The sequence below is a fragment of the Dipteris shenzhenensis genome, chromosome 13, assembly GCF_047967505.1.
Source record: "Dipteris shenzhenensis isolate YYH24624 ecotype China chromosome 13, Dip_SZ_1.0, whole genome shotgun sequence".
Classification (NCBI taxonomy): domain Eukaryota; kingdom Viridiplantae; phylum Streptophyta; class Polypodiopsida; order Gleicheniales; family Dipteridaceae; genus Dipteris; species Dipteris shenzhenensis.
Window position 1 is genome coordinate 4050522 of NC_141608.1, and position 18113 is coordinate 4068634.

General features: G+C 45.4%; 1 protein-coding gene across 1 annotated transcript; it reads left to right on the forward strand.

Annotated features, from left to right (window-relative positions):
* The first annotated feature begins 461 nt into the window (after nucleotides 1-461).
* PDF1A (peptide deformylase 1A) lies at nucleotides 462-14767 on the forward strand. Its single transcript, XM_087383876.1, has 4 exons — nucleotides 462-953; nucleotides 5755-5844; nucleotides 6082-6149; nucleotides 14073-14767. The coding sequence occupies exons 1-4, from the start codon at nucleotides 546-548 to the stop codon at nucleotides 14347-14349; spliced, it is 843 nt and encodes a 280-aa protein (XP_087240002.1). The 5' UTR covers nucleotides 462-545; the 3' UTR covers nucleotides 14350-14767.
* The last annotated feature ends 3346 nt before the right edge of the window (nucleotides 14768-18113 follow it).

The window sequence follows — 18113 nt, forward strand, 5'->3', positions numbered from 1 at the left end:
TTCAATTGGTATGTCAAGAATTTGTTAACAATGGAAGACAGAAATTTCAAGTACGTATCTCTTACTACACCTTGGCAAGCCTAGTGTAAATTTTCACCTTGTTGGCCCTACAAGGGTCTAAGGAATGGACAGACTCTTCTTCTAGAGTTCCTAAAAGCTTTTGTCTTTTGTTGGGTATCTTTCTCTAGAGATGGAGTCTCTTGTATGACACCACTCTTGCCAAAATAGCCCCGTCCTTAATGGTCTATCCACCCCCCCCCCACACACACACCTCTTTCACCTCTTTTCTCTCCCCTCTTTCACTTTTCCCATATTTGTTCGCCTTCACTTGCTTTTTCTCTTTCCCTTTGCTTCCAATTTACACCTATAGTTTCCTTTTTCTCTTTCCCTTTGCTTCCAATTTACACCTATAGTTTCCCAGAACACAAGACAACAAGAGTTTGAATTGCCTTTGCCGTAAGAGTTCCCCGAATCCCATGACGTCGTGCAAAATAGTCTATACTTATCTCCATGAATGGTAAGGTAAAATACAGGGAATAGGGGCTATGGCGTTTGCTCCCTCGTCAGCTCGCCTTGCCTCCTCCCCTACACTCTCGCCTCTCCTCCTCAGGCCTTCCTTATGCCCATCTCCTTCCATGTACCACGTCTGCTCTTCCTCTTCCCCTTCCTTTGTTTCCTGGGTTCTTCGCAAAATTTGCGCTCCATTCCCTCCAATCCACTCCTTCCCTCGCATTGCCTCCCCAGTTTCCTTCTTCAAATTTGGTCCCAACCCCCCCAAGCTACCCGAAGTCGTAGAGGCTGGGGACCCTGTCTTGCACGAACCGGCCGCACCCGTGCCCGTGGCAGAGATCGGCAGCGATCGCATCCAAAAAATTATCGACGATATGGTGGGAGTCATGCGAGCAGCGCCTGGCGTTGGACTTGCCGCTCCTCAGATAGGAGTTCCTTTGCAGGTTCGATCGCCATGAATCGAAAATTTTATCTCATAACGGAAGAAAATTCAAAATTAGAGCATTTTTTGAATTTGCACGGTATTTGGTCATGCGCATGTAACCTTTGCTACTGGTTATAAGGGTTAAGAGTGATCATGTGATCGTGGCATAATTTTTCACATATAAAGCTCATGTGTAGCCTTGGACCCTTATCTTGAGGTATTCTCTTAGGTGGAGGTTGTAGAGTTAATGCTCAATTTAGTGTCATGTTATTTTGGACCAGCTAGTGAGTACTTACACTTATAAAACGTAGCAATGCCACGTCATAAGGGGTCCTAGAAACCATAAAAATTTTACTTGTCTCCCTTTCACACGTCTTGTATGTTGCTATGTCATTTGTTGGACATAATGTGGCTAGTTATGGAGGTCACGTGGCCTAGAGGCACAAATCCTAATCTTGGAAAATCTTGCAAAAGTTAGGACATGTAGTATCCTTGGTACACTAAGTATAGTCCTAGTGTAAGGCAATTAGGAGGCTATATAAGTGAGATCATAGGCTCATTTGGGACATCTTGGGGGTGGTGACTTCCTAACAAAACCAATGCGTGGGTGGAGCTGTAGGGTAGTTTTACCTAGGCAAGCAAATGCCTGGGGTTGTTTGACCTCCAGCTTAGGGATGATCCAAGCAAGGATCTAAAGGTTGGGTGGTTATACGCTAACACCACCAAGTTATGTGATCCCTCACCTCCCAAGCGGTCAATGAAGGTCATGATCTCATTGATGTAGAGCCCAAAGAGGGTTGGTGTGAGAGGGCATCCCTGCTTCACTCCGATTGTGCTCTTAATCAAGTCTGACAAACCTCTTGAGGCACACGTACTCTCCCTCTGACTGATTCATATAGGCTCATCATCCCCAAATCATGATTCCTAGGCTCTGAATCTCCTGAAGTCTCCTAATCATGCGGGCTTGTGAAACTGTGTCAAAGGCCTTCCAAACGTCTACAAAACAAGCGTAGACTTTCTAGGATCTCGATCATGCCTCCTTAATGATGGCCCGTAAAGTGAATGTGGTCAAGGGTAGAGTGTTGCCTCTAAAACACAGCATTCCCAAAGCTCGCTGTATGTGCCTCATTGTAAGAGTTGATCTCTCTTTGTCTCTAGTACCGATCCATAAATCTTGGCCAATGTGTGACTAATGATGAGAGTGCAGTAGTTCCCATTGTCTTAGTGCTAGGATACGGGCCAAGACCTCCTGTTCATGTGTAAAGTGCTCAGTTCATAGTCCCTCATGATTCTGGGCTCTCCGACTGTGGAGCCAACGCAATGCAACTCCACAATCTTTGTGGTGAACAAGATGGATGTGGGCAAGACACAAAAGCTAGGTAACCTATCATGTAGTCTGTTGTATTTGTCCCCCCTCTATGTGGGAAACAAGTGAGCCCTCTAGATAACTCCCTTCTCTGAAGACCATCATAAATGTAGTCTGTTGTACTTGTTGTGAAGAACCAACTTTCTCAAGAATGCAAATGTGTGCAATGCATGCAGAATTTGAATGCCGATTGGCCCTCTAATGGGAAAGAGCGCCCTCATGAGAGTACTTGTTTCTATTTTGGACCTACGTGCAAGATGTGTGAGAGATGGTAGATGAATGCAATGTGGTAGAGAGAATGCTACGTGAGATTCACAATGAAAGGGTGATACCCTTTCATTAATGTCCCTTGAGATCACTTAAGTTCCATCTTCCCATTTACACCTACCCTTAGCCTATGACCCATGCATCTACCATTCAATGCTATGGATGATTTTGTGATGGAGAGCTACTTAGTCTATAGAAACTATAGACCTTCAATCTCTTTTTCCAACTCTTCTATTTCAGCCCTATTCATCCTATCAGACGCTCTACACGGATTTTTCTCCGTCTATACTCCACAATGAATATGTCTACTCTCTATTCAGTTCACACATCCATACACCAGTGTTGGCTGAATGGATGGCATTTACTCTTGGTTCTATGTTCACCGTAGAGTCCTGGAATGAGGAGGTAGAAGCCTCACCCTCCTGCTTGGATGCTTTGCCTTTCCCTTTTACAGAATTTGTTTTGGCAATTTTGGCTAATAGAGTAGGACATTTATGCCATGGATGCCCTAGCTTATGTTTCTTACATCCGAAATATTTACCCTCCTTAATTAGCTTTTTCTTCTCATCGTCAGTCATGAAAGGAAATGGTATCCATCCAGGACATGATTGGCTGTTAACATTTTGTACAATGGCTTTCTCAGTTCCTTTGTTGAAGGGTTTACAAGGATTCAATTTCCTCTCAGCAATCTCAGCCAATTTAGTGAGGTCTTTCAAGGTGGTTGGGTTGAACATTTCAACCTCACATCTCACTTTCGGGGTTAGGGCTGCTAAATACTTCTTCCTTTTATCATCCTCACTCTTCTCAGGTAACTCTAAAGAGAGTTTCCAGAACCTAGCTGTAAATTCAGCATTACTCTCGTTTTCAAATTGCTTGAACCTTTCCCAGTGGAAGGTCAATTCTTCTTCATGCCTCGAAGGCAAGAAAGTGGCCTTAAGCTGCTCTACAAATTTGGACCATTGAAGAATAGGCTCTTTTCCCGTTTGTGATAAGGACCATCACATCAAAGCATCCTTTTGTAGATGCAGTGTGGCAAGAGCAAGCTTCTCATGGTCGGTCTTATCTTGATGAGCAAAATATAGCTCAAAATGGCGAATCCAATTGAGCATTTTATCCGCCTCTCTTGCTCCATCAAACTTTGAAAACCCTATTCTCTCTCGGGGTTGGAATTTAGCTCTCTTTGAGGGGGTACTTAAATCATCATCCCCAAAATTCAGCACTCTCTTAGTTCCTAATTTTGTCATAATGGACTGTTCAATCATATGACTAAGCTGAGAAACCAGCTTATCAACGGGAGACTCCTCTCTCCCTCTTGCACTTGGATTATAATCCATGTGTACCGGATTTTGAGTTAAAGGCGTTAACTCAGTGCCTTGCTCTTGGATGAACTCGTTTCTCCATTCATTTCTGAAGGAAAACTCCCTATCAAGAGATTCTTGAAGGAGAGATGAAGGTAATTCTATACGTGGGTTATCATACTCAATATGTGTGTAACTCTCATCTACATTATCCTCTTCAGGAGGAGGTGATGGTGTTCTCTCCCTATGTTCTTCTGGTAGTGGATGAAAAGGGACAAGTTCATTATTAAATATCCCTCCTCCTTCCATTCTTTCCTTTTAGTAATACAAGAGAAAATGGCTTGCTGTAATTTCAGAAAAGGGGTTTATTTTACAGCAAAAGTCAAGTGTGGTAGAGTTGGTGGTACTTATCCGACTCCCGCTTCGCTTGTGTCAAAAAACTACTTCGTTTGACCTCCTAATTCCTGTGCTTTATCCTTCAGTTGTGCGCTTGTAAGTTCCCCTGTTATCCATAGTGTAGTTCCTTTCAGCTTGTAGGACCATTGTAGGATCTCAACTTAAACCTCGTGAGTTAAATGTAATAACAGCCTTACGTTTACGATGACTAATACGGACTACTGTAGCGTCACCATCATCCTTAGAGATATCGTCGGGCTTGTTGTCCTTCTTCTGCCAGTCAATGTTAGGCATGGCTGCTTTAACATGTGCTAAGGTATACTGAATGAATTCTCCTGGGAGTCCCCCAATTCTGATTTTTAATGCATTATCCCGTTTGGCTTCATGTTCCGTTACCTTTGCTCCAAACTCCACAATGACCTCTCGCTTGGCTGTCTGTATTTCAGTTTGAACCAAATTCTCAACTGTGGAGACTAGCTGGGGGTAGGTGGGGAAGCCTTGCAAGACTTTACAACCTCATCAATTACCTCCTTCTTACCAGGTGCTTCAAGAACCTGGGTTCTAGCTATAGCATGTGCCACTTGTGTCCTCAGATTTCTCGCCTGATCTTGTAGGAGCAAAATATGTTCACGGTATCTGATAATGGGGTGGCCAAAAAGATCTCCTCTCATATATATGTGTATAAGGAGAGGGTATTCAAGCTGCAACCGTGGCATATCTCGCTTTGCTGGAAGGGGCTGTTGGAGTTGAGGGAGTTTTCGAAGAAGAGGAGGGAGAGAGGCTGGGCCACTCTTTGCTGGCCATTTCTTGTGTTACGCCTTGGCTGAATTAACCCCCTAGTTGAGCTGGGGTTTCAGCCCAGCTACTCAAAGGAGATTCTTAGACCTGCTGCCTGTGCATACTCCCAAGCCCTGCTGCTGACGAGGCTTGACGAGCTGCTGGCGGCGCTGCTGCTGCTCGCAGTGGTGTGACAGATGTGAGTTACGGGAGCTATGAAAGGGGCTACAAGAGGAGTAGATGGGAGCTACGCGAGGAGCAGACGAGCTACGGGAGGGAGCAGACGTGAGCTATAGGAGGAGTAGACGGGGGCTACCGAAGGGCTATGAGGAGACAGGGGGCTACAAGACGGGAGCGCGCGCGCGCGCACACACACACACACACACAGATTAACGTCCACAGGAGACCTCACGGGTCTATGGGGCAAAATGCACAACAAAATCATCAACATCAGTTAGTGATTGAGAGTCTATGCGGGAGTACAGCAGCTCAGCCCCAAATTATTATAGCATAACTACATTCAAGTGGGTCGTCTGAATAACATCAGTTTAAGACTTAAATGGTTACAATATGATTTTGACTTAAACGGGAGAGTATTAGTAGCCTTAGTGGCACTCTTGTAGGAATCTAATTTGTTGTAATAGAAGAGTGCATGCAAAGCAAAGTTGTTAGGTTTTGTGTAGATGCCCCTTATCTTTGACAATTGGGTTTTGTAGATCATAGTTTTGGAAGACACAAAGGAGTATATAAGTTATGCTCGTCAGGAGGAGACGGCTTCTCAACAACGCTACCCATTTGACCTCTTGGTGATTGTGCTTTAATGTGTTTGCATGCTTGAAGTTATTGTTTAGTCAGTTTTAGACTTTCAAATAATGTCGTTCATAACAAATCTCCAAGCAAGATAATTTCAGTACTAGAAGTGTGTTGCCACTAGCAAGCTATATGGAATTGCATAGCTACCTTAGGTTAGATGGTATGCAAGTTTGAGCATTTTCGTTTGTTAGACACTTGTGTTATTGGCGATTTGTTTGTGTGGGTTCCAGGTGATATGCAATCCCAAGCTGAAGAAGAAAGGTGATAGCACTGCAAGATTTTTTGAAGGCTGCCTTAGGTGGGTGCTATTTGCTGCTACTACATCGTGGTTTAATCTTTTTGTATAGCCTTGTTTGTAGGACCTTTAAAGGGAGAGGAGAACAACACATGATGCACAAAATTGAGAAGTGTTGTATTCCTTTAAAATCCCACACAAAGAGCTCTTATCAATACATGATATTCTAGATTACTTGTTGCAAATAATAGGGGCTGAAGTAGTGAAGATGTGTGTTCGTCCACAAGAGAAGCTCCCGATCAGGCAAAAAGGCTTTGACTTTTTTTTTTGGTGTTCTTAAAAAGATAGATGTTCCACCACTAAGTGCTTCTATGTAGGTAGGGATCACTCTGTGCATATATATATATATATGTAGGTAGGTAGGTAGGTAGTTCCAAATTTTTGAAAGTGTTGATTCACAAGCTCTATTAATGAGCTCCCCAGGAACACAAACCTAATTTCGTTACAAGCATCTAAAGGCCTCTTCATATGCATCAGCTTCAAGGGTATTATTGCCTTTGTTAATGGCAAGGTGGTTTCATGGAGCCTCATAGCATAAGGCGAACTCCATATACTAGCATTTTCAAGCGTGCTCATATACATCAGCTTTAAGGGTTATTTTCCATTGTCAACTTCATCTTTCTGAAGATGATGTATTTGATATCTGAGGCTTGTCTTTCAATAGATTAGGGATATGGCCTTCTCCAAAAAGTTTTGGTGGTTGCACACATCCGTAGGCTTTCTCATCAATTAGGAAATGATTGTATCAGGCTGACTTGGGCAAGCTCCTAGCTGCCTCGAGTAAGTTTCTACTTGTTAGCCAAGGGGGCTGTTCTTACCTTGTTCTCAGCCGATCTCCTTTCTTTTCTTATACATTTGGAGCTAACAAAAATTCCTTTGCATATTGATTGAAATGAGGTTGCTTACTTGAAATGGGGTGTCGTTTCCGGTGGCTATTGATTGTTTTTGAAGGATTAAACCCTCATGGTTGTAATTGTGTGTCAAACACTAGGTTAGTGTGGTCATTAGGGCCAAGAATGAAACCAATATTCCAGGTCCTGCAGCTCATCATCCAGATGTAAAATCTAACATTTCAAGCTAAGGCATCTAGGTCCTGTAGCATATGATGCAATACAAATTTTGTGCACCGTTGGTGTTAGAAATCACCCAACAGAGGGTACGCACAGCCGAAGAATGATAGTATTGCCCACGAGCTCACACAGTGTGGTGTGGGGTGTGGAATCATGGACTCCTTAAACTTACGTGCATAGATGTGCAAGCCAGTAAATAGACAATAATCAGAGACAAATATAGAAGAAACACTTTATATTTCCATCCGTCCACAAAGTAGGACAGGATACAATACCAAAAGGTTCTCCTACTAGATGTCAAGCACTTCTAGATCTCTGAGCCCGCGTGCTCCACCTTGAGCAAATGTAGGCTCTCTGTCTAGAGTGATCCTCTCCACCTTGCTGTTTGGAAACCAGCCTAGGTGGGCAGCCTTCTGTAAGCTAGGTCTGCAGCACAAGGTACTTCTTTCTCCTCCTGAATGTAGGCCCAACGGTAGCCCTGCTGCTGCTCCTGCTGCTAGTGGATTGGCTGCTCCAGATGATATGAAGTGAGGGCTGAATGCCCTCCTTATATAGGCCCCCAAGGGGCTGTCATAGAACCGACCAGCCAGCCTCATCCTGGCCGACCCGTCTGCTTGCTGGCCGACTTGGTTGGCTGGTCCAACCAGCCCTATATAAGGGCCCTAGCCAGGCCTTTTTGGGCTGCTGCTGGGTCTGCCCTTTGTTGCTGCTGGAGACCCTCTTGCAAGCTGCACACCTGCCCTCAGACCCCTGCCACGCAGCCGTACTGCAGTCGTACAGGTCCGCGCCTGTCCCGCCATGTTCAGGACCTGCTGCAGGCCATAACCCTGCCCACAAGCCTGCCCAAACAGGTCGCCATGCTGCGCTTCCAATTGTGCCCTGTTTCGCCGTTGTACAGCCTCTGCCACGCCGTTCCTTGGCACTTGGATTCCATAGCTTTGTGCTGCCCACATGACAGCTCTTGTGCTGCCCATGTGGCAGCCCCATTCTCTGCCCATGTGGCAGTCTATACTTCCCTAGGTCCACCTCCCCCATGCTCTCCTCATAGGGGGGCTTACAGATGGGGAGGTGACGATTCCAACACCCCCTCTCAGCGAGACACATGCCCAATGCCAACACGTCGAATGATGCTCTAGTAACTCCCTGGTCGTAGTCCTCTGGAACTTTTTGATGTCGAAATCTTTTCCTGGCTTTTCATCCAGTGGCTCCTGCTCCACCAGGTTTGGTTCCGCTTCTGCACACCATCTTGGTACACAGGTCCATCTTTCGTAGCACCTGTTGGCACCACCTCCTTTAGTCATGTTCCTGCCTTCGAACTCGAGCAATCCAGCCGTCACAATCTTCCAGTTGTCCCCCTCATAATGAGTGAACAACCTGGAGTCTTCCATGCACCATGCTCTGAGGGTCTGTTTCAACATGTCCTTCCTTTGGCAAGGTCTGCAACCAATGAATATTTCCAAATAACTTGGACCATGAACTCTTGCTGAGCTCTCAAGTAGGTACTCTTCTGGCTTCAGTACTCTTTGTCCATCAATTCCACCAATCTGTGCTCGAGATTTGAAGCACCACCCACACTTCCCCTTCTGCCTTCGCAGAAGGCCAATTTCTTCCGATCTCGTATCACCTGAGACAAATGAAGAGCAGAGTCTCTCCACAGCATGCTATAAAGGCTCAAAAGCAGAATATCAAGTACATACCAGACCGTCGTATTGCCTGTGTGCTTGCTCTAAAAGCAAGCCATGCACCTCATCGAGGTACCCACCAAAAGCGTGTGTAATCGTGTATTGTCCCCTTCTGAAGTACAGCATCCATCTGACCATGAGACCCCGGGGCACTCCATGGAATCCACCTTTGTGTCAGTGTCAACAGCCACGCACCTAGAAGGTACCGAGCGCTCCATGCTGTCCTTCACCTTCACAAAGGCATTTGACTCCTTGTAGACCCACATCTCTATGTTAGACATCCTCACTGTGGTTTCTAGGTCAACATATTTGACCTCGGTAACACACGGAAATGTCACTAGGAACAACTCTTCGATTACGAGATTTGCTTTGGCCTTTGTATCTCCCTCTGAATCTGAGTCGGAGTCCTTCCTTTTGTTTTTCTGATCCGCCTTCTTCTTTTTGCAGTCCATCGCAAAATGACCTGGCGTATCAGAGTAGAAGCAGGGTCATTAGAGTCGTCTTTCTTGGACTTGCCACCATTAGGCTTGCTCTTTTCGTTGCAAGCGTAATTGTTTGCCAGCAGCGCCTTTTCGTCTTTGTCGTTGTTGTAGAGCTTCTCCCTAGCTTCCTCCTGTAGCAGTAATGAACCAACTCCTCAAACGTTAGAGGTTTGGTCCTCTGTCCTGTTGTCACAGTAGTAACAAAGCTCTTGAAACTCCGAGGTAGCCTCCTTAGTACCATCAAGGCCAAATGGCACGAGTCCACCTTCTGACCAACTAATGCGAGTTGATCCCTCACCACCTTGACCTTCGTGAAGTAGCTATGTACCGAATCTCCCTCTTCCATAGCAAGATTGTAGAGTTGATGCTGAAGAAGCAAAATCCGGGAGGTGTTGCTTGTCTCGTACAAATCCTTCAGAGTGACCCACGCCTCTACCGACGTCTCAGCCATCTGGATATGAGGAAGAACGGATTTCACCGTTAGTCCTATGATCAATGCCAGGGCATGGGCATCTCTATCTTCCCAAGCTTTGAGCTCCTCTCTATCTACTGCCATGAGTATCATCCCTTGCCTGTCCACCATGTCCTCCAGCTTCGCCTCCACTCCCGTTGTGAGTTTCAATAGCTTTCAAGCCACTAAATGACTCCAGATCTTCACCTTCCAGATCGGGGAGTTGGTCCCGTCGAGTTTCCCAGACTCTCCGATGTTAGGGATAGTGAATGAGAGAAAACTAGGGGAGGAGGAAGGGAGAGCAAAGGCTGAAGAGGCTGTAGCGTTCGACATCTCTGCTGTTATACTACACAGCAAAGTCAGTTAAAATCAATTTTCAATAGACCAAAACTCTGAACGCACGTGACTGAACCCGAGTCACGCTCCTCCTCGCAAGGGCACTGTCCTCCAATCGTGGAAGTCGATTCCCAAGAGCTTTTGAATCAGGGTCGTCCTTCAGTATGGTCCCTGCCTTTAGGCTCCCACAGGTGTGGAATCACAGACTTCTTAAACTTATGTGCATAGATGTGCAAGCCAGCAAAGTAGGACAGGATACAATACCAAAAGGTTCTCCTACTAGATGTCAAGCACTTTTAGATCTCTAAGCCCGCGTGCTCCACCTCGAGCAAATGTAGACTCTCTGTCTAGAGTGATCCTCTCCACCTTGCTGTTTGGAAACCAGCCTAGGTGGGCAGCCTCCTGTGAGCTAGGTCTGCAGTACAAGGTACTTCTTTCTCCATTGAATGTAGGCCCAATGGTAGCCCTGCTGCTGCTCCTTCTGCTAGTGGATTGGCTGCTTCAGATGATATGAAGTGAGGGCTGAATGCCCTCCTTATATAGGCCCCCAAGGGGCTGTCATAGAACCGACCAGCCAGCCTCATCCTGGCCGACCAGTCTGCTTGCTGGCGGACTTGGTTGGCTGGTCCAACCAGCCCTATATAAGGGCCCTAGCCAGGCCCTTTTGGGCTACTGCTGGGTCTGCCCTTTGTTGCTGCTGGAGACTTTCTTGCAGGCTGCACACCTGCCCTCAGACCCCCGCCACACAGCCGTACAGCAGCCGTACAGGTCCGTTCCTGTCCCGCCAGGTTCAGGACCTGCTGCAGGCCATAACCCTGCGCACAAGCCTGCCCAAACAGGTCGCCGTGCTGCGCCTCCAATTGCGCCCTGTTTTGCCATTGTACAACCTCTGCCAGGCCTTTCCTTGGCACTTGGATTCCATAGCTTTGTGCTGTCCACATGACAGCTCATGTGGTGCCCCTGTGGCAGCCCCATTCTCTGCCCATGTGGCAGTCTATACTTCCCTAGGTCCACCTCCCCCATGCTCTCCTCATAGGGGGGCTTACAGATGGGGAGGTGACCATTCCAACAGTTGGATGGTTCCCTTGTGTTTCAATCTGGGGCTCAGTTTAAGGTTTTCTAGGATTGGGGACTTAGCTCCCTTTTCATATTTTTGGTTTATTCTCTCAATGCAAGTAGGCTCCCACGATGAGATTTATTTGAGGATTAGTATTAGAAGGAGGAGAGGCGACGGGATTTAGATAAATTAACCTAAGCTTTTGGGCAATGAATGCGGCGACGGAAGATTAAGGTAAGTAAATGGATGGACAACGCGCAAACTTTCTAGAGACTCTTGAATGTTCTAGAGGCCGCCCTTGAGCAAGTATAAAGACAGGTCCAGCCTCTCTCTCACCAGCCACCTCGAGCTCTCTCCCTCAGACTTTGATTGCGATGAACCGTTTGTGCAGAGAAAGTGAGAGGAGGGAGGGAGAGGGTGGAGGAAGGATGAGAAGAGCAGAGGGAGGCAGGGAGATCGAGGTAGAGGCAAGGCGGTAGTGAGAGAGACACAGCAGACTCCAAATCCTTAAATTTCCCCTTTTGCTTCTATATAGCTTAGGTCAATTGCTTACGTTGATTGCAATTGAGGGAGGGAGAATGGCGGAGCGCGGGAGGAGAGAGAGCAGTACAGGCACACGGAGGGGGCAGAGTGGTACTTCGAATTTTCTACGTAAAATTAGCAATCCATTGCAATTAATCCAAATTGGAAATAGTTTGTAGTTTGGTAGCACCGGATTTTCGAAGAAGTAGGAGCGAGTAGTAGGTAGTAGGTAAATCGTTTACGGAAGTGTTATTCTCACATTCTCTCTCCCCTTCTCAGCCATTGCTCCCTGCTTCCACCTGCTATAGCTCACTGCTCCCACTCACTATAGCCCGTTACCTTGCTGCACCTATGCCCTGCTTCCTTGCTGTGCTTGTGCCATGCTGCACATCTGCTCACCATAGCTTGCTGCACATCTGCTTGTTCACCCGCCACAGCCCGTTATTGCCCGCTGTACTCACCCGCTTGCTCACCTGCCATAGCTTGCTGCTTAACTGCTCTACTCACCTGCCATACTTCACTACCCACATGCTCTGCTCAACCATGCTCCCACCTTGCAGTTCATCCACAATCCCTCCATGCAGCTCCGTGCCATAGCTCAACACGTCGCCTCTGCTGTCCATAGCTTCCTGCTTTGCATTTTTGTTTTCTCTCTTTTCTTGCTGCTCTAGTGCCTTGCTTCCCAGTAGTGCCTGGCCCCTTCCGCCAAATCTGCTGCCCAATCTGATTGTGGCTGTGCTCCCCACTTGTGCCTGGCCCATTTCAGAAATGGAAGGTGTGAAGAGCTGTATGCCGTTCTCCACTTGGTGATTTCAGGATAGGAGAGAATCTGCAAGGGATGAAAACAAGGAGAAAGACAAGACAGCAAGCAAAACATGGCAAAAGGGAACAAAGCTGGGAAGAAGGAAGAGAACAGCAAAAGCACAAGAGAAGTATAAGCGCAGAAAACGTAGCGGGTTGCAAACCTATAGCACGGCTGTATAGGAGGCAGCATCACAGCTTCTACCTTCCAGGCTTTTCAGGTTTGTTGGCTGAGAAAGGCCCTTTATGGTTTGAAGAAGGCACCCGGCTATGGAATGCCAAAATACTCACATATGTTATGCTTTGGGTGTCATGGGCATCCACAAGCCTGTGGCCATTAGTGCTAGCACAGGTAGTCAGGTCAACGACCACTCAGGCGTCCGTACAGCCATGCAGGCAGCCCTGCGTAATCAGCAATCAGCACACAGTCAACAGACAATCAACGCCACGTCATGGTAGGTAACAAAACACAGAGTTGGCTTTTTGGTAAAAAATCAATGTGTTCACTTTTGGACAACATTGACTTTTTTGACCGACTTGGTCAATGGTCGGCGTTGACCAGCCGACCAAGGTCAACGGTGGGCATTGACCAAGTTGGCCAGGCTGACCTAACAGCCTATAAAAGGGCAGCCTTTGGCCCTCATTCTTCATCCACTCCTCAGGCCTTCAAGCCTTCAAGGCAGCAGACCAACAGGGTAGCCTCAGCCTCTTTAGGGATCTAGTGAGGATTCACCTCCTCTAGGTAGTTTAGTCTTCCAGTTTTGCTGTGAGGGTTTCAGCCGCTTCATACAGTTATATTCAGCCCTTTGGGCATTCATTATTCAGTTGTATCTATTTCCTCTTCGGAGGTCCACTACATTCTCTCCCTCTGATTCTCTCACTCACATCCACAGCATCACTTTGTGTATTGAGTGCATCATCTTGCAGTTGCAGTTAGTATTGAGCAGGAGAGAGAGTGAGGATAGTCTATCTCCCTCTACATTAGGAAAGAGTGAATCAGATTTTCTTTTTGTCTCTATATGTGGGATGACATGCTTTACCATTGGGCCAGATACACAGCAAATGCAGTTTCAAAGATGATTTGCAGAAATCATTTGCTATCACAAATATGGGCAGGTTGCATTACTATCTAGGCATCTAGTTTTGCAGTTCTTAGGGGGGTATAATGATGAGCCAATCCAAAGGCATTGGACAACTCTTAACAGTGCTTCCAATTTGAGGATTGTAAGCCGGTTTTTGTTTCTTCTCTGAGGATGGGAGTGGCCCATTTGATGCTACCCTTTATCAATTGGTTGTGGGCTGCCTGGTGATAAAGTGTGTTGTGTGCATTCAAAGTTTCGACTAAAAAAATGTGCGCGAGAGAGAGAGAGAGAGAGAGAGAGAGAGAGAGAGAGAGAGAGAAGCTAAATTGTCCATTATCATGAGCATTCTGAAATTTTTGGTTTTCCATATTATGCATAGTACTTCTTCTGCATAATTTCTTGTTAGTTGCAACTTCCTTATAGTTTTGCATGTGGCATTGCAGCGTTGAAGGATTCAGAGGGCTTGTTGAAAGATACCTTGAAGTGGAAGTATCTGGATTCGGACGGAATGGATTGCCAATCAAAGTTGATGCCTATGGGTGGCAAGCACGAATACTACAGCATGAATGTGATCATCTTCAAGGTCTTCTATATGTAGATAGGTTGATACCAAGGACCTTTAGGTCTGTTAACAATTTAAGGCTTCCAATGGCTGGGGGATGTCCAAAGCCAGGTGTGTGCCTGAAACATGGAGGGTCAATTGACCTTGGAGTGGACTAATTACTTGAAATCACCCTATTCTAAAACATGGTTGTGATGTGTTTATGCAATGGATTATCGCATGCTACAGCAAAGTGCACAGCAAAAGCCATGCGCCTTCTCCTGATCGTTCAGGGTTATTTTTGATCGGTTACAGAATCTGGTTTCTACTGCTTACATAGCATTCTTTCTATGTCATGCTATGCTATTTGCTAACGGCCACTCCTTATAACACCCAGAGGAACCCAATGAGCTGTTTCGTCCAGGTTTGTACTAACTGAGCTTTCTATTTAAGCAACTGCTGTTATCACAGCTGTGATTTTTACTTGTGCATCTTACGGAGTTTTTGTAAGAATTCTGATGGGGGACTAAGTGACCACCGTCCTTACTAGCCTAGAATGCAATTCATATATATCAATTCCTTCTGTTGCTCGTTAAATCAAAATTCTTTTAAAAATCCAGATTATTGCAGATGTGTAAATATATTTGTTTTTCCACATGAGATGATGTTTTAATGCCACTTCGAGCAGGTTGGACATGTAAGAGAATGCAATGGCGGTGCAAATTTTATTTTATTGCCTGTAGTTGAAAAATGTCAACTCCAAAATTGCCAATGCAATCTGTAGAAAGGGTCTCATGCAAAAATTACTGCAGGACAAAGTCCGATTCATTGCCATGGGCGGAGAAAAGTATCTCACTTAGCTATTGTTCGATTGCATTGAAAAACATTTACATAATTAGGTGACAGTTGAGATTGGATTTTCTTCTAAGTTGACTTGGGTGCCATATTCTCAGGAAATTCTGTTTGCATTGCACTAGCGATTCAAGCCTTCGGTTTTGTAAAGTGTAGTTTCTTAGGATGACTTGTGTTGTGTAAATGGTAATCTACGGAAGCAGGAAGCAGGTTTATCTCGTAGGAGTCCAACAGGGTAGACAAGCCTACCCCTAAGAAAACAATAAATACAACATTGATATTTAACCATCCCATTTCTAATATGGACTCTGAACATTTTTGGACACATTGATCTCAGATGTTTCCTCACAAGATTTGTGAGGGGGAACAGGTTTTAACCGCCACCTTTGGTGGCGGTAGGGGAGTCGAGGGTGGGGTGGGTGAGGAAACCAAATTGCCCATAAAATATGACATTGCAAATGTAGTCCATAGATACGTAGAGCTAGTGGGTCTAACGTGGAAAGCGGGAGAAAGAGGGAGGGAAGAGGGAGGAAATCATTAAGGGTTATCTCTTTCCGGAGCGCGTTTCGTGCAGAAACACGGTCACGAATTAATAGGTACTTCAACTTCCAACTTCACCTGTTTAGCATGCGGGCAGAAAACGCTTCTTAGTGTTGGAAAGGGGAGCATCTTTCCCTTTCTGTATCGGCCTGCGGGAGCACTGAGGATAGTGAAATTATGAAGTTTCTTCTTTCTTTTGAGCATAATCAGATTATTGAAAAGTGTTGGGGGCTTAAAGGGTCCATTTGAATCAAAAGAAATGCAGCCAACAATCATGATAGAAATTTAGATTTCCTATTTCAAGATGCAATTCAATTATTGGGTGAAAGAAATGATGTGGATAATGTTTTGAGAGAATCATTGATTGATGTCATCTCACAAAAAGAAATTACAGATGTGGTGGATGCTATGTCTGACCTATTTTTTGATGCTTTTATTGATTTTGAAGCCGAATACTTTGATGCAAATGATGATGTTATGCATTCAGATTTTGGTTTATAGTTAGATCGCAGTTTTGGCAAAGTTCCAGTGGTTTGGAAAGACTTGAGTACAAAAGCACAAATAAAAAATTCAAAAACAAAAACAAATACAAACAATAACAATGCTGATGTTTATGTTGAGGAAGATGGCATGCAAAGGATGAAAGATGAGGGTAAAAGGAGAAGCTTAACCCAGAGCGAAAAGAGCCCAAAATGGAGTCGAAAGAGCCTAGAGGAGTCTCTTAATCACCTCTACTTCATATCAGAAGTATTCCGACACTTGGTAAATGATCAAGGTCAAAGTACGCAGCAAATGAGACCTTGGGATAATGAAAAATAGAAATAAAAAATTTAGCAAGTAATCCAAAGACAATCCGACAATTCTGGACAGTCTGTGGATGCAGTCCAAAGGTCAAATAGAGTCTGAAAGTTGGATTGTTAGTATAATCTTTGTACAAGGAAGTTTTGAAAGTTTGATAGTATTTGTTGTGATCTCTTTAATTCAACATGTGGTGATCACATATGGTGATCACATAGTGGGCATCATGTGTACATAGTGGGCATCATGTGTTATGGATAAATTTGACCAAAGTAAAAAGGCATAAATATGAGTGTGTGCTTGTATGTGTGGCAATAGTATAATAAAATATGATGTGCATAGGGCCCAGGGTTGAGGTGGCAGGGCATGACCATGTGCCACCCTTCCACGTAAGAGGACCCATAAGGTGTGTTGTACATAATCCATGGTAGTAATATTATAAAATGTAAGGTGGCATGGTTCTTCAATGTGCCACCCCTCCACCTAGGCGGTCCCATGCTTGCATTTAGTGAGATATGGCTCAAAGTCCATGGGAGAAGTAATATAAAATAGGTGGAGATGGATATTATATTGGGTTATTCCCTCCATATAGGATAGGCCCATGTGGGGGAGATATAGAAGGTCCAAGAGTGCAAGTTAAATAATGGGGAAAGTAGGATGAGGTGGCAAGATTCCTTGTGCCAACCCTCCACTTGTTCTCCTAGATGTTTGAACATATTATAAAATTGGGAAGAGACCAAGGGAGTATCATAGAGTTGGGATATGGGAGTTGATATATGTGGAAAAATGTGGCCAAGCATTATCGCACACAATTAACTGCCTAGCCCACATGAGAGACTCTTCCACACACACCATGCATGTGGGAGGATGCATTTATTGGGAGAGACCCCCTCTCTTGGCTATAAAAGGAGGGGGCTATTCCTTGATGAGGCACGCTCATTCTTGTAAAGCCACCTAGCTAGGACTTTGAATTCCCCCTTCCCTTCCTTTCAAATAAAGCATGGCCCTCTTCCCTTGATGTCTCCATCTTTACATTCCTCCTCCCATCATGTACATGCTTCTCTTCCCCCTCTTCCTTTCCCCTTGTGCGATAGTCTCCCTCTTCATTCCCTCCCTTTCTAATCCCTTTTCCTCTCCCATGATAACGTTTCGCCCTCACGTTCTCCTTTCCTCTATGGCCCTTGAGCGTCGCCATGCTTAGTGTCTAGCCTCTTGTCCTGATTTCTTTTTTAGGTAACAGAAATGGTGTGGCTGCTGGGATCGAAATCTCCACGGCTAGTGGTGTAAAATCTGTTACTCCTACGATTGGGTGCAGCTCTGTGGCCTCTTCCGTGCGCAGCTCTCTACTTTTGCACCTCCAAACTATGTGCCTTCCCTATCTCTACGGCTACAAAACCTCCCTGCTTCTGCACTTCTAGTCTGCCTGCTTTTTGCTCACGGTTCCTACGTGTATTCTGTTGGCGAATCTTTTGCTCGTACTGGTCGCATCTGTAGAATTGTAACATCTATGCTCCCTCTGAGCTCTTGTGCGTGCATTTGCGTGTCCACTGTGTATACCTGCGCGCATCGTGGACAAATCGCGATGATTTTCTGGGCTCCTGCGTCTTCTGGTCGAGGACAGTTTTTTTGGGTTTCTGTAAAACTGTAACAGATTCCGCCCCCCCCTCTCTCCTCCTCTTCTTCTTCTTCTTCTCTTTCTCTTCTCCTTCTCCTCTCCTCTCCTCTCTTTTTATTAAAGAGTGGGATCTGAACC